Source organism: Trypanosoma melophagium, assembly GCF_022059095.1.
Source record: "Trypanosoma melophagium isolate St. Kilda chromosome Unknown ctg4segment1, whole genome shotgun sequence".
Lineage (NCBI taxonomy): Eukaryota > Euglenozoa > Kinetoplastea > Trypanosomatida > Trypanosomatidae > Trypanosoma > Trypanosoma melophagium.
Window position 1 is genome coordinate 345,832 of NW_027125179.1, and position 14,172 is coordinate 360,003.

Below are 14,172 nucleotides of genomic sequence, written 5' to 3' on the forward strand. Positions count from 1 at the left end.
TGATAAGAAGATGTTGTTAATGGTGAAACACTAGTTAAAGCGTCTAATACTTATAAAAGTTGAGCAGGTTGACCCTCTCGTAAATCACAAACGACAGATGGGAGTATTTTTTCAACTAAATCTGAATGAAGTGAATCCACTAAATATCGACCAAATTCTTTACGATAATGAATAAGTAAAGGTGTTAAAAAAACTGTAGTTCCAGTAGAGCCTTTGAAGCGAATAAAACTCTCAAGGATACCATGACTTGTTATTAGGTCCCAAAAATCAATAAGACCTGGAGGAGGATATTTGTGTGTTGGTTGCACATACAAATTTTCACCTTCAAATACTTCATAAGTTCTAGTACGTTCATCTTTTAAAAAAGGAAGCATCGGTATAAAATACTCCATATAACACTTTGCTCCATTCATATATCTTTTATTCTGAAAACAAATATAAAGATATGCTCTAAGAAGAGTATCTACTTGATTATCAAAGTAAAGATGTCCTATAGCATTCTGAAGTTCTGACAAAGTCAAAGGACCCTCTTGACACGATTCTTGTAACATACGAACCTTTTCCTTTTTGAAAGCGAGACATGACATAATACCATGCAGAACCATTTCATCATTATACGCTTTATTAGACCATTTTTGTAACAGTAAATACAAAGTCTTTGCATCATAGTTAACAAGATGAAGTAATAATGCAGTATTAGAATTTTCATTCGAATCATCTGGATTATGAACACGAACTAAACAACGTACCTCCTTTTATAATGTGAAACGAACAAGCCACTGCTCCCATAATACAGTATATTTTGCTACATATTTTTCAAGCAGTTCAGCGCAAAGTTCATACTTTTGTTCTCCAAAACATTGTTCTAAAATAGGAGGAATAACCCCTTTTATAGAAAATTGATAACATCTTTCTGGGTATTGTACCATAAAATTAAGTAGTTGTGTAAAACGACGTGCCATAAATAGTCGATACAAGTTTAAATCACATCTCCCCCATCACATTGACAAGATACAATACCTTTATGACAATCATTATAACCATATAGTTGTATATTACGAATAAAAAAACATTTTCGACATACAATTGATTGACATATTACACATTCTGAAAGAGATGATGTAAAGGAACTTTTTATACCACATATTGCACAGATATCTAGCTGCTTCCTAGCTCCTAAAGAAACTGATCTTCGACGAGGAAATCCAATTTGATGAACACGAAACTTAGAAAGAGTTGAACCATATTCTGAAAACAATATATTACAACTAGACATAGTACCATCGATTTTAGTGGAATACATAGTTCGTTTGGCCCGAACAGAAGAAGCAAAGACTAACAGAGTTTTTAGTAATGCTGAATAAAAGGTAGCTTTAAAGCTTAATTCTTCAGCAACATCTATGATTGATTTAAAAAACAATGCATAAATAGATTTGTTTGAAATAGCAACTCCATAGTGAGCTCTTGAATAGAGTGTGTCATTAGGAACTATAGTGGTATCTATACAAACATTTGAGAAAGAATAATGGATCACCGATACATTTTCTAGAGAAGATTGTGCGTGCGTCCCCCTTCTGTAATCATAAAACTCTAATCCAAATGATCCTCCCACAGAAACCCATGGACCAATAGAAAAGATACATGTTGGACGTGATACAGCAAAAATAGGAAATCTTTCTATCTCAGTAACCAGATTTCCCTTTTGAGAGAATACAACAAGCTGATGTGAAAAATATCCTTTACTTCCGTTAAATAGAACAATAAAGTATCGTTTCTTGGTATTTTCATGTGTCAACGCATCATTATCAAAGTAATGAAGTAAAGGAGTTGCATATATAGCTTCTGATGCAGGATATCCAAGAGAAAGTACCTGTGTACCATCTATACCATAAAAGTACAGTTCCCCAAATCCAGAGCAACATAGACAGTCAGGGGTCACTCAATTACACATGCAAATATTTCCCACGTAAAAACGTTTTAGCGGAAATGCATTGTCCTTTGTAGAAAGGAAAATTGATATATCAAATCCTATCAAAGCAGAGAGAATAATATCTTCCTCTATAACGGCAAGCTCAAAATCCTTGACATCATTTCCTATTAACGGATATACTTTACAAGTAGAGTTAGTTGAAGATGTTACTAGGGTACCTGAACACAGAGTCATTCCACTTAAAAGAAATATACTATTAGTTAACGATATATATCTTGCTTTGCGTATCGTTTCCTGAAGTTCTAATGAATATATATGCGTTATTATTACTGCATCATCGTCAACAGTTAACTGGAACAAGTCAGTTGTTCCTACACAACCCACCAAAACGGTATTATCATCTAATACGCACATACAAACAATTTCTGGTATCCCCAAGGCATCTTGCTGGGTATATAAAGCTATTGCCATGCTCATCCATCTAGCAACTCAATAAACATCAACCCATAAAAGCAAAGAATATAAAGACAATAAAGGAAAAAGAAAAGAAAAAAGAAACTAACCCACAGAGTGATGTACAAAGCACACACACACACATATACACATACATACACACAGAGAAAGCCACATGTATAATATACATAGGGCAAATCAGAACTACCGTGAAGTTTCTATTCTCAAGGGATACATATTAAAGGCATGTATGAACTTTTGCGCTTGCAAAGATAAGAGACAGTACTACAAGGAAAGAGAAAATAGAAATAAGAAAGAAAAACTGCAAAAGAAAAAAAGAGACAACACATAGATGCTTCATATCTTCAAATAGAAGTAAAAGGATTAATTTTGATTTGTAAACTGGTATCTTCCTTCATTTTTGCATTCGTGACGAAAGTTCTGAAATTGTATGTGAAGTTCGAGCATTCATTTGTTGACGATGATTCTGTGATATTGTATAGAACATCCATAAATTAAAAAATAAAAGAACGGCGAAACAAAGTTTGACAGTATCCTTCAGATTTTCAAAGGAGTCATCAATGTGTTTTTGAAGTTCAGTAACTCGGTCATCAACAATACCTTTTAAAGATTTTTCTAAGTTATATACGTGCTGTTCTAAAGCTGAAAGTTGCGCTAGAAAATGATTATTCAATTCCTTGACTTCGTGACCAATGATATTACTATTTTGTATTTGATATTGCTTTACTTGATCATGATTTGACTTTAGCATGTCTGATAATGCATGAAAATGAGATTTAAAAAGCTCCAAATGATCCGTAAGTTTCATTCTAATAGCTTCTAAGTGAACGCTTTGCATCCCCATATTATATCCCAAACGAAAAGGATCTACTTCTTTTTCCCTAGCAAGAGGATCCAGGAGACGCAATTCCTCGTTGGCATCTTCTCGTTTATCACCTTGGTTTCGTTTCACATTTGGCGTGCGAAGGGTGGCGGGGATAATTGGTACTGCGCGCCGCATCCTTTTTCTTTTTTTTTCTGACAAGGGGACTTTTTCTCAGAGAAAAGGGGGGCACAAAAAAGAATAGAAAAACAATTTTGAAAAAAACACGAATGAACAAGGCCTTACCCCAAATCCGGCGGCGGGGGCGAGAACCCAACAGGCTTTCGGAGCAAGAAAGGGGAAAAAGAAAACCTTGCGGAAGGATGGCCGCGTTCTATTCCACCTGAGTTGGGCCTCCTCGGGAAGCCGGTTTCGCTTCCCTCTGGGTTTTTTTTTTCGCTCCCGGGCCCGGCTTTGGCCGAGAGGTCCGGGCGGGCCGGTGGCGGATAGCGGCGGCGGGTTGCTGGAATAGTCGGGGCCTTCGTTGCTGTTGTTGGTGGCGGCGGTTGGGCAGGAGTTGTTTTTATTAGCGGATTCCCTTTTCTTGTCATGGGGTGGCGTTTCGGAAAATTTATTCGGGGTGTTTCCTTGCGAGGGTTTTCTCGTTGATTTTTTTTTCAACGCAAGTGCGCCGTTTAGGTGATTTATTCTTCTCGTGTAATTTGTGTGTGTGGCGTTGAATTCTATATTTTTTAAAAGAATTTTTTTATTTTCATGGTTGTTTTGTATGCAGTATAATTCTTTGATATTCATTTTTTTTTCTTGCAGCATCCATCAGATAAGGTGTAATTATTATTATTATTATTATTATTATTATTATTATTATTATTATTATTATTATTATTATTATTATTATTATTATTATTATTATTATTATTATTATTATTAAGGTTGCTTGTCTTTTTTTTCCTTTTCTTTACTCTCTTGCTGTGGGGGGTAGAGATAAAAATGAAGAAGGTTTTATTATTGTTTGATGTGGACGGGACGCTGACGGAGCCTAGGCGTTCAGCAACCGATGGTGTGAAGCAGGTAATTTCTCGTGCGAGAGAAGCGGGATTTGCAGTTGGAACTGTAGGTGGTTCTGATCTTTCTAAGCAAGTTGAACAACTTGGAGAAGATATTTTTAATCAGTTTGATTATGTTTTCAGTGAAAATGGTCTTTTGGGATTTAAAAATGGAGTTGAAATACATCGTCAAAGTCTTCTTAATTTCCTTGGAAATGAAAAGGTTAAGAAATTTGTAAAGAAGGCCCTTCATCTTATTGCAGATTTGGATATTCCTGTACAAAGAGGAACTTTTGTTGAATTTCGTAACGGAATGATTAATATATCTCCCATTGGTAGAAATTGTTCACAAGCTGAGCGAGATGAGTTTGAAGTATATGACAAAGAACATCAAATTCGTGCAAAACTTATTGAGGAACTCAAAAAAACTTTTCCTGATTATGGTTTAAAGTACTCTATTGGAGGTCAAATAAGTTTTGATGTTTTCCCAGAAGGATGGGATAAGACATACTGTCTTCGTTTTGTTGAAGGTGAATTTGATGAAATTCATTTTTTTGGTGATCGAACACATGAAGGAGGTAATGATTACGAGATCTATAATGATAAAAGATCTATTGGACATGCTGTGAAATCGTACAAAGATACCATTGCTGAGGTGGAGAAGCTTATTTCCTCTAAGTAGTTTATTACAAAAGATAATTTCCACTTTCTTTGGTGTCAGATGAAAATATGAGCGAACTAACACCCAAAGACTCAAGTAGCATGCATCGAAATTGTGCGCATCAACGTTGGTGAATAGACGTTCTTTTTTTTTTCTTTTTTTTTTGTTTGTGTAGGGGTTTTTTTATTGTTTTTTTTTTTCGTTTGTCTTATCTGGCATGTGCATTGTGTAGAGTCTTTGACTAGAACTATGTATTTTTTCTTTCTTTCCAATAAAGGCTTTTGGTGGTTTGTTTGTTTTTTCCTTTGATGGTTTTCCATAGGTTCTTCTTTTTTTTTCTTCTTTTTGTATTATTAAACCAAAGAAGAAAAAAAGAAAAGGTAACTCGCCTCTGGGCTTTTGGTATTTATGGGTGAACAGGAAAGTTGTCGTTGCTCTGGAATACGTTTTTGTAAATATTGTATTGATTCTGATCGGGTCCAGGCAGTTATTCAACAAAATGCCACACTTACCAAATCTGTTGACGCCATTTCTAAACAATATGGAGTGGAGAGAACTTCTTCTTGCTCCTTTGCTGTAGTAGGACCAAGTCAATATTCGCTTTGCCCTAATTGCAATTCCGCTTTTCCGATTATTAATGACGTTTTGAAAAATTGTGAAGACCATATAGCACTTGTGCCTGTTTCTGATATTAAACTTGAGGGATTGTTTGTAGTTGCAGATGCTGTATCAGTTTCAGAGGAAAAAGAATTGATAGATTTTTTCGATAACCCATCTCCTTTTCCTCCCTGGAAACTTTCTCAGAGTGGAAGGAGAAAGCAAGATTTTGGACCAAAAGCAAATTTTAAAAAACAAAAACTTAAACCTTCTGATTTACCAGGAATGCCGAAACAATTACAGAAAATTTTAGAAAAAGTTTCTTTTTTGGTTAAACGAGAGACGAAAAAAGAATATTGTATTGTAGAGGCTTCTGTTTTAGAGTATACATGTGAACGTAGTAGTAGTATAGATCCTCACGTTGATGATACTTGGTTATGGGGTAATCGTGTAGCTGGTTTAAATATGCTAGAAGATACCGTTATGACTTTTGTTAATAGTGAAGAAAAAGCAGTTGATCTTTATCTAGTACGAGGAGCTTTTTTTTTGCTTTCTGATAAAAGTCGTTACAACTGGATGCATGGAATTCGTTTGAATAATATAAAAAATCGTCGTATATCAATTACCTTTCGAGAATTATCGGAAAATATAGATATGAGTTCTGAAGTGGTAAAATACATAAAAGAAATGTCGTTGAAATTCGTTTAACCTAAGTTTTTTTTTTCGTTTTCTTTTTGTATACATGTATATATATGTGTGTGTCTCTGCAATTCTTATAATTTATTATGTGAATTTTTTTTTGTATCTTCTTTTTCTTTTTCTTTGCTTTTATAATGTTTTATGCTTTTGTTATTATTATTATTATTATTATTATTATTATTATTATTATTATTATTATTATTATTATTATTATTATTATTATTATTATTATTATTATTATTATTATTATTATCATGTTTAGTTACCAGTATATATTTTTCTTTTTTTTTTCTTGATAGATAGTTTAGTGCATCATTATCATGTTATCTACTTATGCATCACTCGGAGGAGATAGAGGGAAAACGGGTGTTCCTCCACCCCTTTGGGATGTAGCAAAACGTGAAATTTTAATAGATAGAAAAGGAAAGATTAATCTTAAAATGATGCTTCTTCATTTCCTTCGTCAAGGAAGATTGGGGAAACATGATGCTTTGAGTATTGTACAAAATGCTTCAGGAGTTTTAAGAGCGGAACCAAATTTATTAACACTTGATGATACTTCAATTATGGTTGTGGGAGATATTCGTGGACAATTGTATGATTTAGCTAAGATTCTTTGTATTGGTGGAATGTTTAGTAATTCAAAAAAATATCTTTTTCTTGGAAATTATGCTGATCGAAGTTTTTTTAGTTGTGAGTGTATTTTACTTTTACTTGCTGCTAAACTTAATTTCTCAAATTCTGTTTTTTTACTTCGTGGAAATCATGAATCTCGTTTCATGACTCATTTTTTTGATTTTCAAGAAGAATGTTTGCAAAAATATGATGATCAAGTGTATCAGGCGATTATGGAAGCCTTTGATTGTCTGCCTCTTGCTGCTATTGTAAATAAACAATTTTTTTGTGTACATGGTGGTCTTTCACCTGATGTTAGTAGAGTAAATCATATTTCATTAATTCATCGTTTTAGAGAACCTCCTTCTCGAGGGGCAATGTGTGACCTACTTTGGTCAGATCCTTTTTGGGATGTAGAAAATCCATCACCTATTAGTGGTGGTACAAAAGGTGATTATTATACTCCTGGTAATGGTCCATATGGAACAAAACCAGCTTTTCTTCTTAATGAAGATAGAGGTTGTGGTTATTTGTTTAACTATCTTTGTGTTAAGCATTTTCTTATGGCTAATAAACTTCTTTGTATCATAAGAAGTCATGAGGTTCAAGACGAGGGTTATAAACTTTATCGTTTTAATAATGCTTCTAACTTTCCTTGTATGGTATCAGTTTTTTCGGCTCCCAACTACTGTGATTCCCTTGATAATAAGGGTGCAATTCTTTATCTTGAAGGAGAAAACATGGGTATTAAGCAGTTTTTTTCTTCACCTCATCCCTATATCCTTGCAAAACACATTAACGGATTTCAATGGTCGTTCCCGTTTTTGGTGGATAATCTTCAAAATTTTATCACTGTAGTATTGAATCTAACGAGTTAGCGATAAATTATCAGTATTGTAATATTTCGTATTAGAAGTGTTTTCTTTTTTTTTCTTTTTTTGTATTCTTCATATATATATATATATATATATATATATATGAAGATACCTTAATTTTTTTAAAATAAATTTTGATAAAACTATATGGGTTACTTCTGTAATATCGCTTCTGTTCTTTTTTCTTTTCTGTTTTTGTTTTTGGTGTTTTGTTACTCTCTTAGTATTTACTCAAGGCCGTAGTTGTTTTTTTTTTTTGGTTGTGACTTGAATGTCAGCGAATGAAATTGAGGATTTGACTAGAATACTTCAGGATGCTCTGAGTAGTGATAAATCGGTAAGGAATCTAGCAGAAGAAAGGATAAATGAACTTGTGGAAACTCATGGTTTTTTAACATCTCTCACTCGCTACGCACAGTTAAATTCTCAGGGTATTTCAGGATCGCAACGTCTTATGGCGTTAACTATTTTAAAACAAAAAATTTCTAAGTGTACATTGGAAGAGTCTATGAGTATAATGAATATTCTTTTAAATATCTTACCCTGGGAATTAGATCGTCATGTTGTAAATCTATCTGCTGCAATTGTAAGTATTATAGCTGTAAGATTAGAATCAAATATTACAACAAATGCTAATAACCCGGTCTACCTTAATTTATTTGTTAAATTTATTACGGATTCTTTTACTCTACCAAGCTCAGCTGTTCACATAATTAATTCTCTCCTTTTGGTATCTGAACTACGAAGCCGTATTACTACAAGCTCAACCTTACTTTTTGAAAATTTAGTTTTTCTTACTCCATCGTTACTTCATATTCTCGTTAACGGAAATCAAAAAGAAGCGAGTTTTATTGTTGTTTTTTTGGTAAGGGATATATTTTTATCTGTATTATCAATGCGAAAAAAAAATCTTTTGGATTTTGTAAAGGGAACATGGAATAATTTTTTCCCCATATTGTTAGATATTGTACAGCTCCCTTGTTTGCCCTTAAGTGGAGAAGAAAAAAATATATTTCGTAATAAAGTTATTTTAGAGATTTTATCATTTTTTGAAGATATGATACATGCAGCTAAATGGACAAGAAAAGAAATTAATGTTAATGTTGTTGAAAAAATAATAAATTCTATTGTAATGGATGATACTGTTTACTTTGAATTTGTGGAAAATAATGATGTTGAAAGTATTATTATTCAACAAGTTATGACAAAACGGTGGAATTTATTAGGAGAAGTTGCACGTATTAAGTCTTTACAAAATATTTTTGAAACTATTATTAATTTTGACCCGGATAAATTTTTAAATCTTATTTTAATGCATACAAAACTTCGTGATGTAGATGTGGAGGAATGGCTTAATGAAACTAATTCGTTTTTGCGACAAGAAGAAGAAAATGAGGATGATGGTTTATGGAATGTACGGACATCAGCTGCAGATGTTTGTAGACTATGTACACCTATTTTTGGAGGTAAAATTATGGAATTTCTTGTGAATTCTCTTGATTCTATTGGTCAATTATGGAAAACGAGAGAATCTATTTTGTTCGTACTAGAAGTTCTCTTACGTCGATGTCCACAGGAAATGTTAAGTGCAGGTGTAAATTGTCATAATCAACTTTTACAAATATTACTCAAGCAGGATCTCGTAGGTCCTGCAGTTTTGGCTACTCGGGCATTATCAGTACTAGGGATTTTATTGGTTTTAAAGAAACGAGAAGGGGTAAATGTAGAATCATCTTGTTCCTTACTTCTTCCAAAAGCGGTAATTTCTCTTAAAAGTGATGTTCCTTTACTTGGAGCTGCTGCATGCAAACTTCTTCATCGTCTTTTACCATTAGTTAATTTAAATGATGCATTATCATTATTTGCACAAGGTGAAGATGCACTTTTTTCTCTCATGCTAAAAGATGATACAGTAGATGATATGCTATACATATCTATAGAGGTTTATACGGAATGGATATCTAAATGTCATTTACAAACAAAAGGTATATCTTCCACAGAATCTCATTCTGTTTTATTTAAATGTTGGATCAAACATATCAATGATCCAAATATAGGAGAATTGGTTGTATCATTATTTAATGAATTGATAATTGAATTTAATGGAGATGAATCTTTTTTTACTCAACTTTCTTGGATAACTAATATATTAAATGGAAATTGTAGTATGGAGGAACATTTTGCTTTACCACTTGTCCTTCAAATATTGGCATGCGTATTTAAAAAAGGTTCTGATAATGTTGCACTAAAGACAGCAAATTTTCTTATTGGTTCTTTGTGTGAATTATTATTAACATCTGAAGAGTCATCTATTGTAGTTTCCGCCTCAAATTGTCTAACTGCATCACTTCAACGATGTCCACAATTAGGATCAGTGAATGTTTGTGTTTCATCTAGTTTAATAAATATAATTTCATCCTTAAGGGTGAATGATTCATTTTGTGGAATTTTACCACCTGAATCCACTACTTTAATAAATGGTAACGAATCTCAGGTATATCCGTTATCTGTTCTTCTTGTTACAATAGTTATTAATATGTTACAGAGGGATAAAAATGAAGTTACACTGATGAATAGTGGAAAACTTTTGGTTGCTATTGTAGAAAGCACAAATGGGTTTCGTGATGATGAAATATCTTCTATTGTTATAGCAATAGTAACTCGTCTTATGACTGTTAGAACTGAAACTGTAGCACAAGAATTAATTTCACCTCTTGCAGTACTATTAAAACAACATATGCATGCATTTATTAATCTTCTCTTATCTTCTGGACTTCTTATCGGTATGTTCTCTGTATGGCTTCCAAAGGTGGGCGTGTTTTTGGGGAAAACAGACATTCTTCGATCATGTGATGCATTATTAGATTTACTAGGGCAATGGCCCCCTGATGAGCGACTCTCTGGAGCAATGCTTCCATGGAGTAAAGGAAAGAACAAGAAGGAAATGCTACCCTTAGATATTGCATTGTTTATTGCTTGTGGTAAAGGCGTACTAAATCTCATAAGTCAGTGTAGTATGAGTGAAGAAGAAGAAGAGGAGAGTGAAGATGATCTTGATTGGGCAAGTAATGATGATGATGATAATAACAACGAAAGGGACGAAGAGAGTACGACTGACGAGGGTATGGATAATGAGGATGGAAAAGGTTTTGGTATTGCTGTTGGGAAAATAGGACCAGATGTAGAAGCTATACTACAAAAAGTTTCCCCATTGGTATCACATTATGGACCTGCCGCTGCCCCTTTGTTTACGAATGCTGAGATAAAGGAGTTATCTCTTCTTTTTGGCACGGCATGAGCCAAGAAATAGCAACAAAAAAGGAAAACTCTAGATGCCATATGAACACAGTGTGTACAGTTATTGCTGTTTTTTTTTGTTGTTGTTTTATTATTTCCCTGATTAAATTGTATTAACTTTTGGCGATTAATACGATTCAAGATACACATCCACCCACACACGCAGAAAAAAAAGAATCGGTTAAAGGAGGATATCATAAAATGTCGATATGGATGGTGTTTACTCTTCCCTTTCCCCTCTATACAAATTTTTTAAATTTTATTTTGAACTTCTTTCTCTAGTTATCATTTTGAATATTACAAATTATTTTTTTTCTTTTTTGTTTTCTCTGTATTATTATTATTATTATTATTATTATTATTATTATTATTATTATTATTATTATTATTATTATTAATATTTTGTAGTAACTATCAAATGAGCCACGCAATTTCATCCTTTATGCCTCCCCTCAGCTGCGCTATGCGGGGCGGGGGTGTGCAGGTGAATAGCCGAGGCCACCCGCAGGCCATTTTACAACACTCCGTCATCACCTTCGGCTCCCCCAACGGCCGGACCAATAGTATTCCCTTCACCGCCCTCGTTGAGGGCTCACGGACGGGCGAGGAACGGGTGGTGAACAGCTGTGAGGGCAAACGACAGAGAACACGCGATAATGAGGCTGTTTCTCCCGCAACAGGAACAACTCCAACACCAACAACAGCGAGCGCAGCTACTACACCTGGTATAGATAGTGCAGATCGAAAGAAACTAATGCAAGTAACGGCGGAGTTAGAGCGAACACTAGAAAAACTGCGGCAGAAAACACGGGAGGAGCAAAAAGTGCGGCGCAGATTGTCTGTAGTACGATTAAAATTGGAAGAGGAGGTCGACCGACGTGTTATTGTCGGTGATGGTCTACTCAACAGGATACAAATGGAACGTACATGCATGCAAGAACAGAAGACACATTTCATAAACCTACTTGAGAAGGTAACGGTAGAACGTGATAATGCTCTTCAAATAATAAAGCAACAACAAACTCAGAAAGAATTCCAAAATACGATGCAAAACGAAATTTATAATCTACGTGAAGAAAATAAAACGCTTAGACAGCAGGTTGATACCCTTAATAATTCAAAACTAGTTTTAGAAGAATCTGAAAAAAGGCTGTGTGAAGAAAAAAAGAATAATGAGGCTCGATTTTTAAATAATATACATACATTGGAATCAGAGTTGATGCGTACACAAGCACGACTACAAAAAGTTAAAAATGAACTCACAGATGCACAACGAACCACAGAAGCTTCTGAAGCTCTAATACAACAGGTTCGTCTCTTTGTGCAGATGGTGTGTCAACCCAATTTTTATGTTGTTAAGGATAGATCTCTTGAACCTGTGGATAAAAATAGAGCTGATCCAACGGGATTTGTACTTGTACCGTTGACAGTTCTTTTACAGGGTTATACGCTCCTCTCACCAAATGATCGCCAAAATCTAATAGATAGCTATCAGGCGCAACTTTAAAGATTTAAAACATGTACAGTGCAAAACACACCGAAAAAAAGGTTTTGCGAAGAAAGGGAGTTATTTACCCTTGTGTTCTTTTTTCTTTCTCCTCGACTCTCTACTTGAATTACCCGAAAAAAAGAAAGAACGAAAATATGTCCGCTTTGAGAGACCGCTTCACGGGGTTTTTTTTTTCGTTCTTGGTGTGGGTATATTATTCGTAAACCGTAACCTCTAGGCTATTTGAATTTGGAGCTTGCTTATTTCTGCATGTGAGTCTATTGTTTTTTTTTTACTTTGTCTTCGCCCCTCTCCCTCTCCCTTCTCGTGGCTTTATTTTTGCAGTGGCATTGTATTTGTCGCTGTCCTCTAGTTTTTTTTTAGTCTCTTTCTTTTTTGTTCTGCCTTTCAGTAGCGGTGGCTCTATGACACCGTCTTAACGAGGAAGACGGCCAGTTACCGATGTTTGAAGATTTTTTTTTTTGAATGAGGTAAAATATATGGTGTGCGATTCTTTTTCATTTATATAATTAAATGGAAAAAAATAATATCTGAGAACTGCCCTATTTTCACTTTATCTTGTCTTATTTTTTCCCGCTCTAATCTGTTTTATTATTATTATTATTATTATTATTTTCTCGTTTTGTTTTCGTCAGTTCTAGAAGTAAAGCTACGGAGGCAGATCGAGGACCAACGTAACACTACTTCAAGGCAAAGTGAAAGTAAGCTAGCAAAAAAAAAAAAAAGAAAGAAAAAGAAGAGCCAAGGCAAAAAATCCAGTTGCATATAAAGTGATGCCTGTTCGTCCAAAGCCGACGGCCAGTACATTGTGGCTGGAGCAGCAGCGTGAGAGAGAGTACCAACAGCACCGTAAACGTGTACAAGAGCAGAAGGCATGTATTGACAATAAACCACCATGCACACAGAGTCTAAGCAATAAAAGAGCCCTAATGGAAGAGGAACGTCGTAAACGAATAGAAGGAGAAAACAGACGGTTGGTTGCTAATATGGCCGTTATTATGGAAAGAGGTGGTGGAATTGATAATAAAGAGCCGTGGCGTAGTACTAATGCCGCTCGTGATGCCGAACGTCGCCGCGCAAGAGAGCGTCAACGCATTGCTGAAGAAAATCGGAAGATGCTAAGGCGTTTACAAGAGACAAAATCAGTCTATTCTGTCGAAAAGTGGGAGGCGGATAGAGAAGTTAATGAAGAGTATGTGGCACGTTTAACTCGGTATACATATGAACCTTCAGATTACCAGACAAACTATGATGAGTGATGTATTTGGTGATGTTTTACTTTTTTCTCACTTTTTGACATTTTGTGTCTGTGCTTATTTGTAGGTTTGTTTTTTCATGCTTTAGTGGCAATATGTACATGTATAAACTAGATGATTATCACGTTTTTTTTTCTCTGTATTGTGGTAATTAAAAAAGATTTTTTTTTCTTAGTTGCACTGCATAAAACCAAAAACAAAACAAAAATAAAGACACACCCGTATACAAAAATAAAAAATGACCAGATGGAAAAAAAAGAAGAGGAAATATATCAGTAATATTATTGCATTTACTTAAAGCAAAGAAAAGAAAAAATGAAATTTCACCTACTTATTTCTTTTTTTTTCCTTTTTTTCTTCAATGCTTACTTTCATATACATAGAGGCGAACC

At 34.3% G+C, this 14,172-nt stretch overlaps 9 protein-coding genes across 10 annotated transcripts; 6 read left to right on the top strand and 3 right to left on the bottom strand.

Moving 5' to 3' along the window:
- Positions 1-50: 50 nt before the first annotated feature.
- On the bottom strand, positions 51-962 carry LSM04_002220 (uncharacterized protein; the record flags this gene model as incomplete). Its single annotated transcript, XM_067339025.1, has 2 exons — positions 51-749; positions 810-962. The coding sequence occupies 2 exons, from the start codon at positions 960-962 to the stop codon at positions 51-53; spliced, it is 852 nt and encodes a 283-aa protein (XP_067187775.1).
- A 17-nt stretch (positions 963-979) lies between these two features.
- Positions 980-2,407, bottom strand: LSM04_008352 (uncharacterized protein; the record flags this gene model as incomplete). Of its 2 annotated transcripts, XM_067339026.1 has the most annotated exons (2): positions 980-1,881; positions 1,948-2,407. In XM_067339026.1, the coding sequence occupies 2 exons, from the start codon at positions 2,405-2,407 to the stop codon at positions 980-982; spliced, it is 1,362 nt and encodes a 453-aa protein (XP_067188027.1). The 2 variants fall into 2 exon arrangements, with proteins under 2 accessions (XP_067188027.1, XP_067188028.1); XM_067339027.1 differs by lacking the exon at positions 980-1,881 and having other exon boundaries at positions 1,940-2,407.
- A 391-nt stretch (positions 2,408-2,798) lies between these two features.
- LSM04_008146 (uncharacterized protein) lies at positions 2,799-3,404 on the bottom strand (the record flags this gene model as incomplete). Its single annotated transcript, XM_067339028.1, has 1 exon — positions 2,799-3,404. One exon carries the CDS (start codon positions 3,402-3,404, stop codon positions 2,799-2,801), a length of 606 nt encoding a protein of 201 aa, XP_067188020.1.
- Positions 3,405-4,214: 810 nt separating this feature from the next.
- On the top strand, positions 4,215-4,952 carry LSM04_006859 (Phosphomannomutase; the record flags this gene model as incomplete). The annotated part of the gene is made up of 1 exon (XM_067339029.1): positions 4,215-4,952. One exon carries the CDS (start codon positions 4,215-4,217, stop codon positions 4,950-4,952), a length of 738 nt encoding a protein of 245 aa, XP_067187949.1.
- A 387-nt stretch (positions 4,953-5,339) lies between these two features.
- On the top strand, positions 5,340-6,236 carry LSM04_005326 (uncharacterized protein; the record flags this gene model as incomplete). The annotated part of the gene is made up of 1 exon (XM_067339030.1): positions 5,340-6,236. One exon carries the CDS (start codon positions 5,340-5,342, stop codon positions 6,234-6,236), a length of 897 nt encoding a protein of 298 aa, XP_067187896.1.
- A 311-nt stretch (positions 6,237-6,547) lies between these two features.
- Positions 6,548-7,720, top strand: LSM04_005471 (Calcineurin-like phosphoesterase domain; the record flags this gene model as incomplete). Its single annotated transcript, XM_067339031.1, has 1 exon — positions 6,548-7,720. One exon carries the CDS (start codon positions 6,548-6,550, stop codon positions 7,718-7,720), a length of 1,173 nt encoding a protein of 390 aa, XP_067187901.1.
- A 268-nt stretch (positions 7,721-7,988) lies between these two features.
- Positions 7,989-11,015, top strand: LSM04_007979 (uncharacterized protein; the record flags this gene model as incomplete). Its single annotated transcript, XM_067339033.1, has 1 exon — positions 7,989-11,015. One exon carries the CDS (start codon positions 7,989-7,991, stop codon positions 11,013-11,015), a length of 3,027 nt encoding a protein of 1,008 aa, XP_067188009.1.
- Positions 11,016-11,432: 417 nt separating this feature from the next.
- On the top strand, positions 11,433-12,521 carry LSM04_007403 (uncharacterized protein; the record flags this gene model as incomplete). The annotated part of the gene is made up of 1 exon (XM_067339034.1): positions 11,433-12,521. One exon carries the CDS (start codon positions 11,433-11,435, stop codon positions 12,519-12,521), a length of 1,089 nt encoding a protein of 362 aa, XP_067187979.1.
- Positions 12,522-13,297: 776 nt separating this feature from the next.
- On the top strand, positions 13,298-13,783 carry LSM04_000036 (Hemingway/CFAP97D1; the record flags this gene model as incomplete). The annotated part of the gene is made up of 1 exon (XM_067339035.1): positions 13,298-13,783. The coding sequence occupies one exon, from the start codon at positions 13,298-13,300 to the stop codon at positions 13,781-13,783; it is 486 nt and encodes a 161-aa protein (XP_067187683.1).
- Positions 13,784-14,172: the final 389 nt, after the last annotated feature.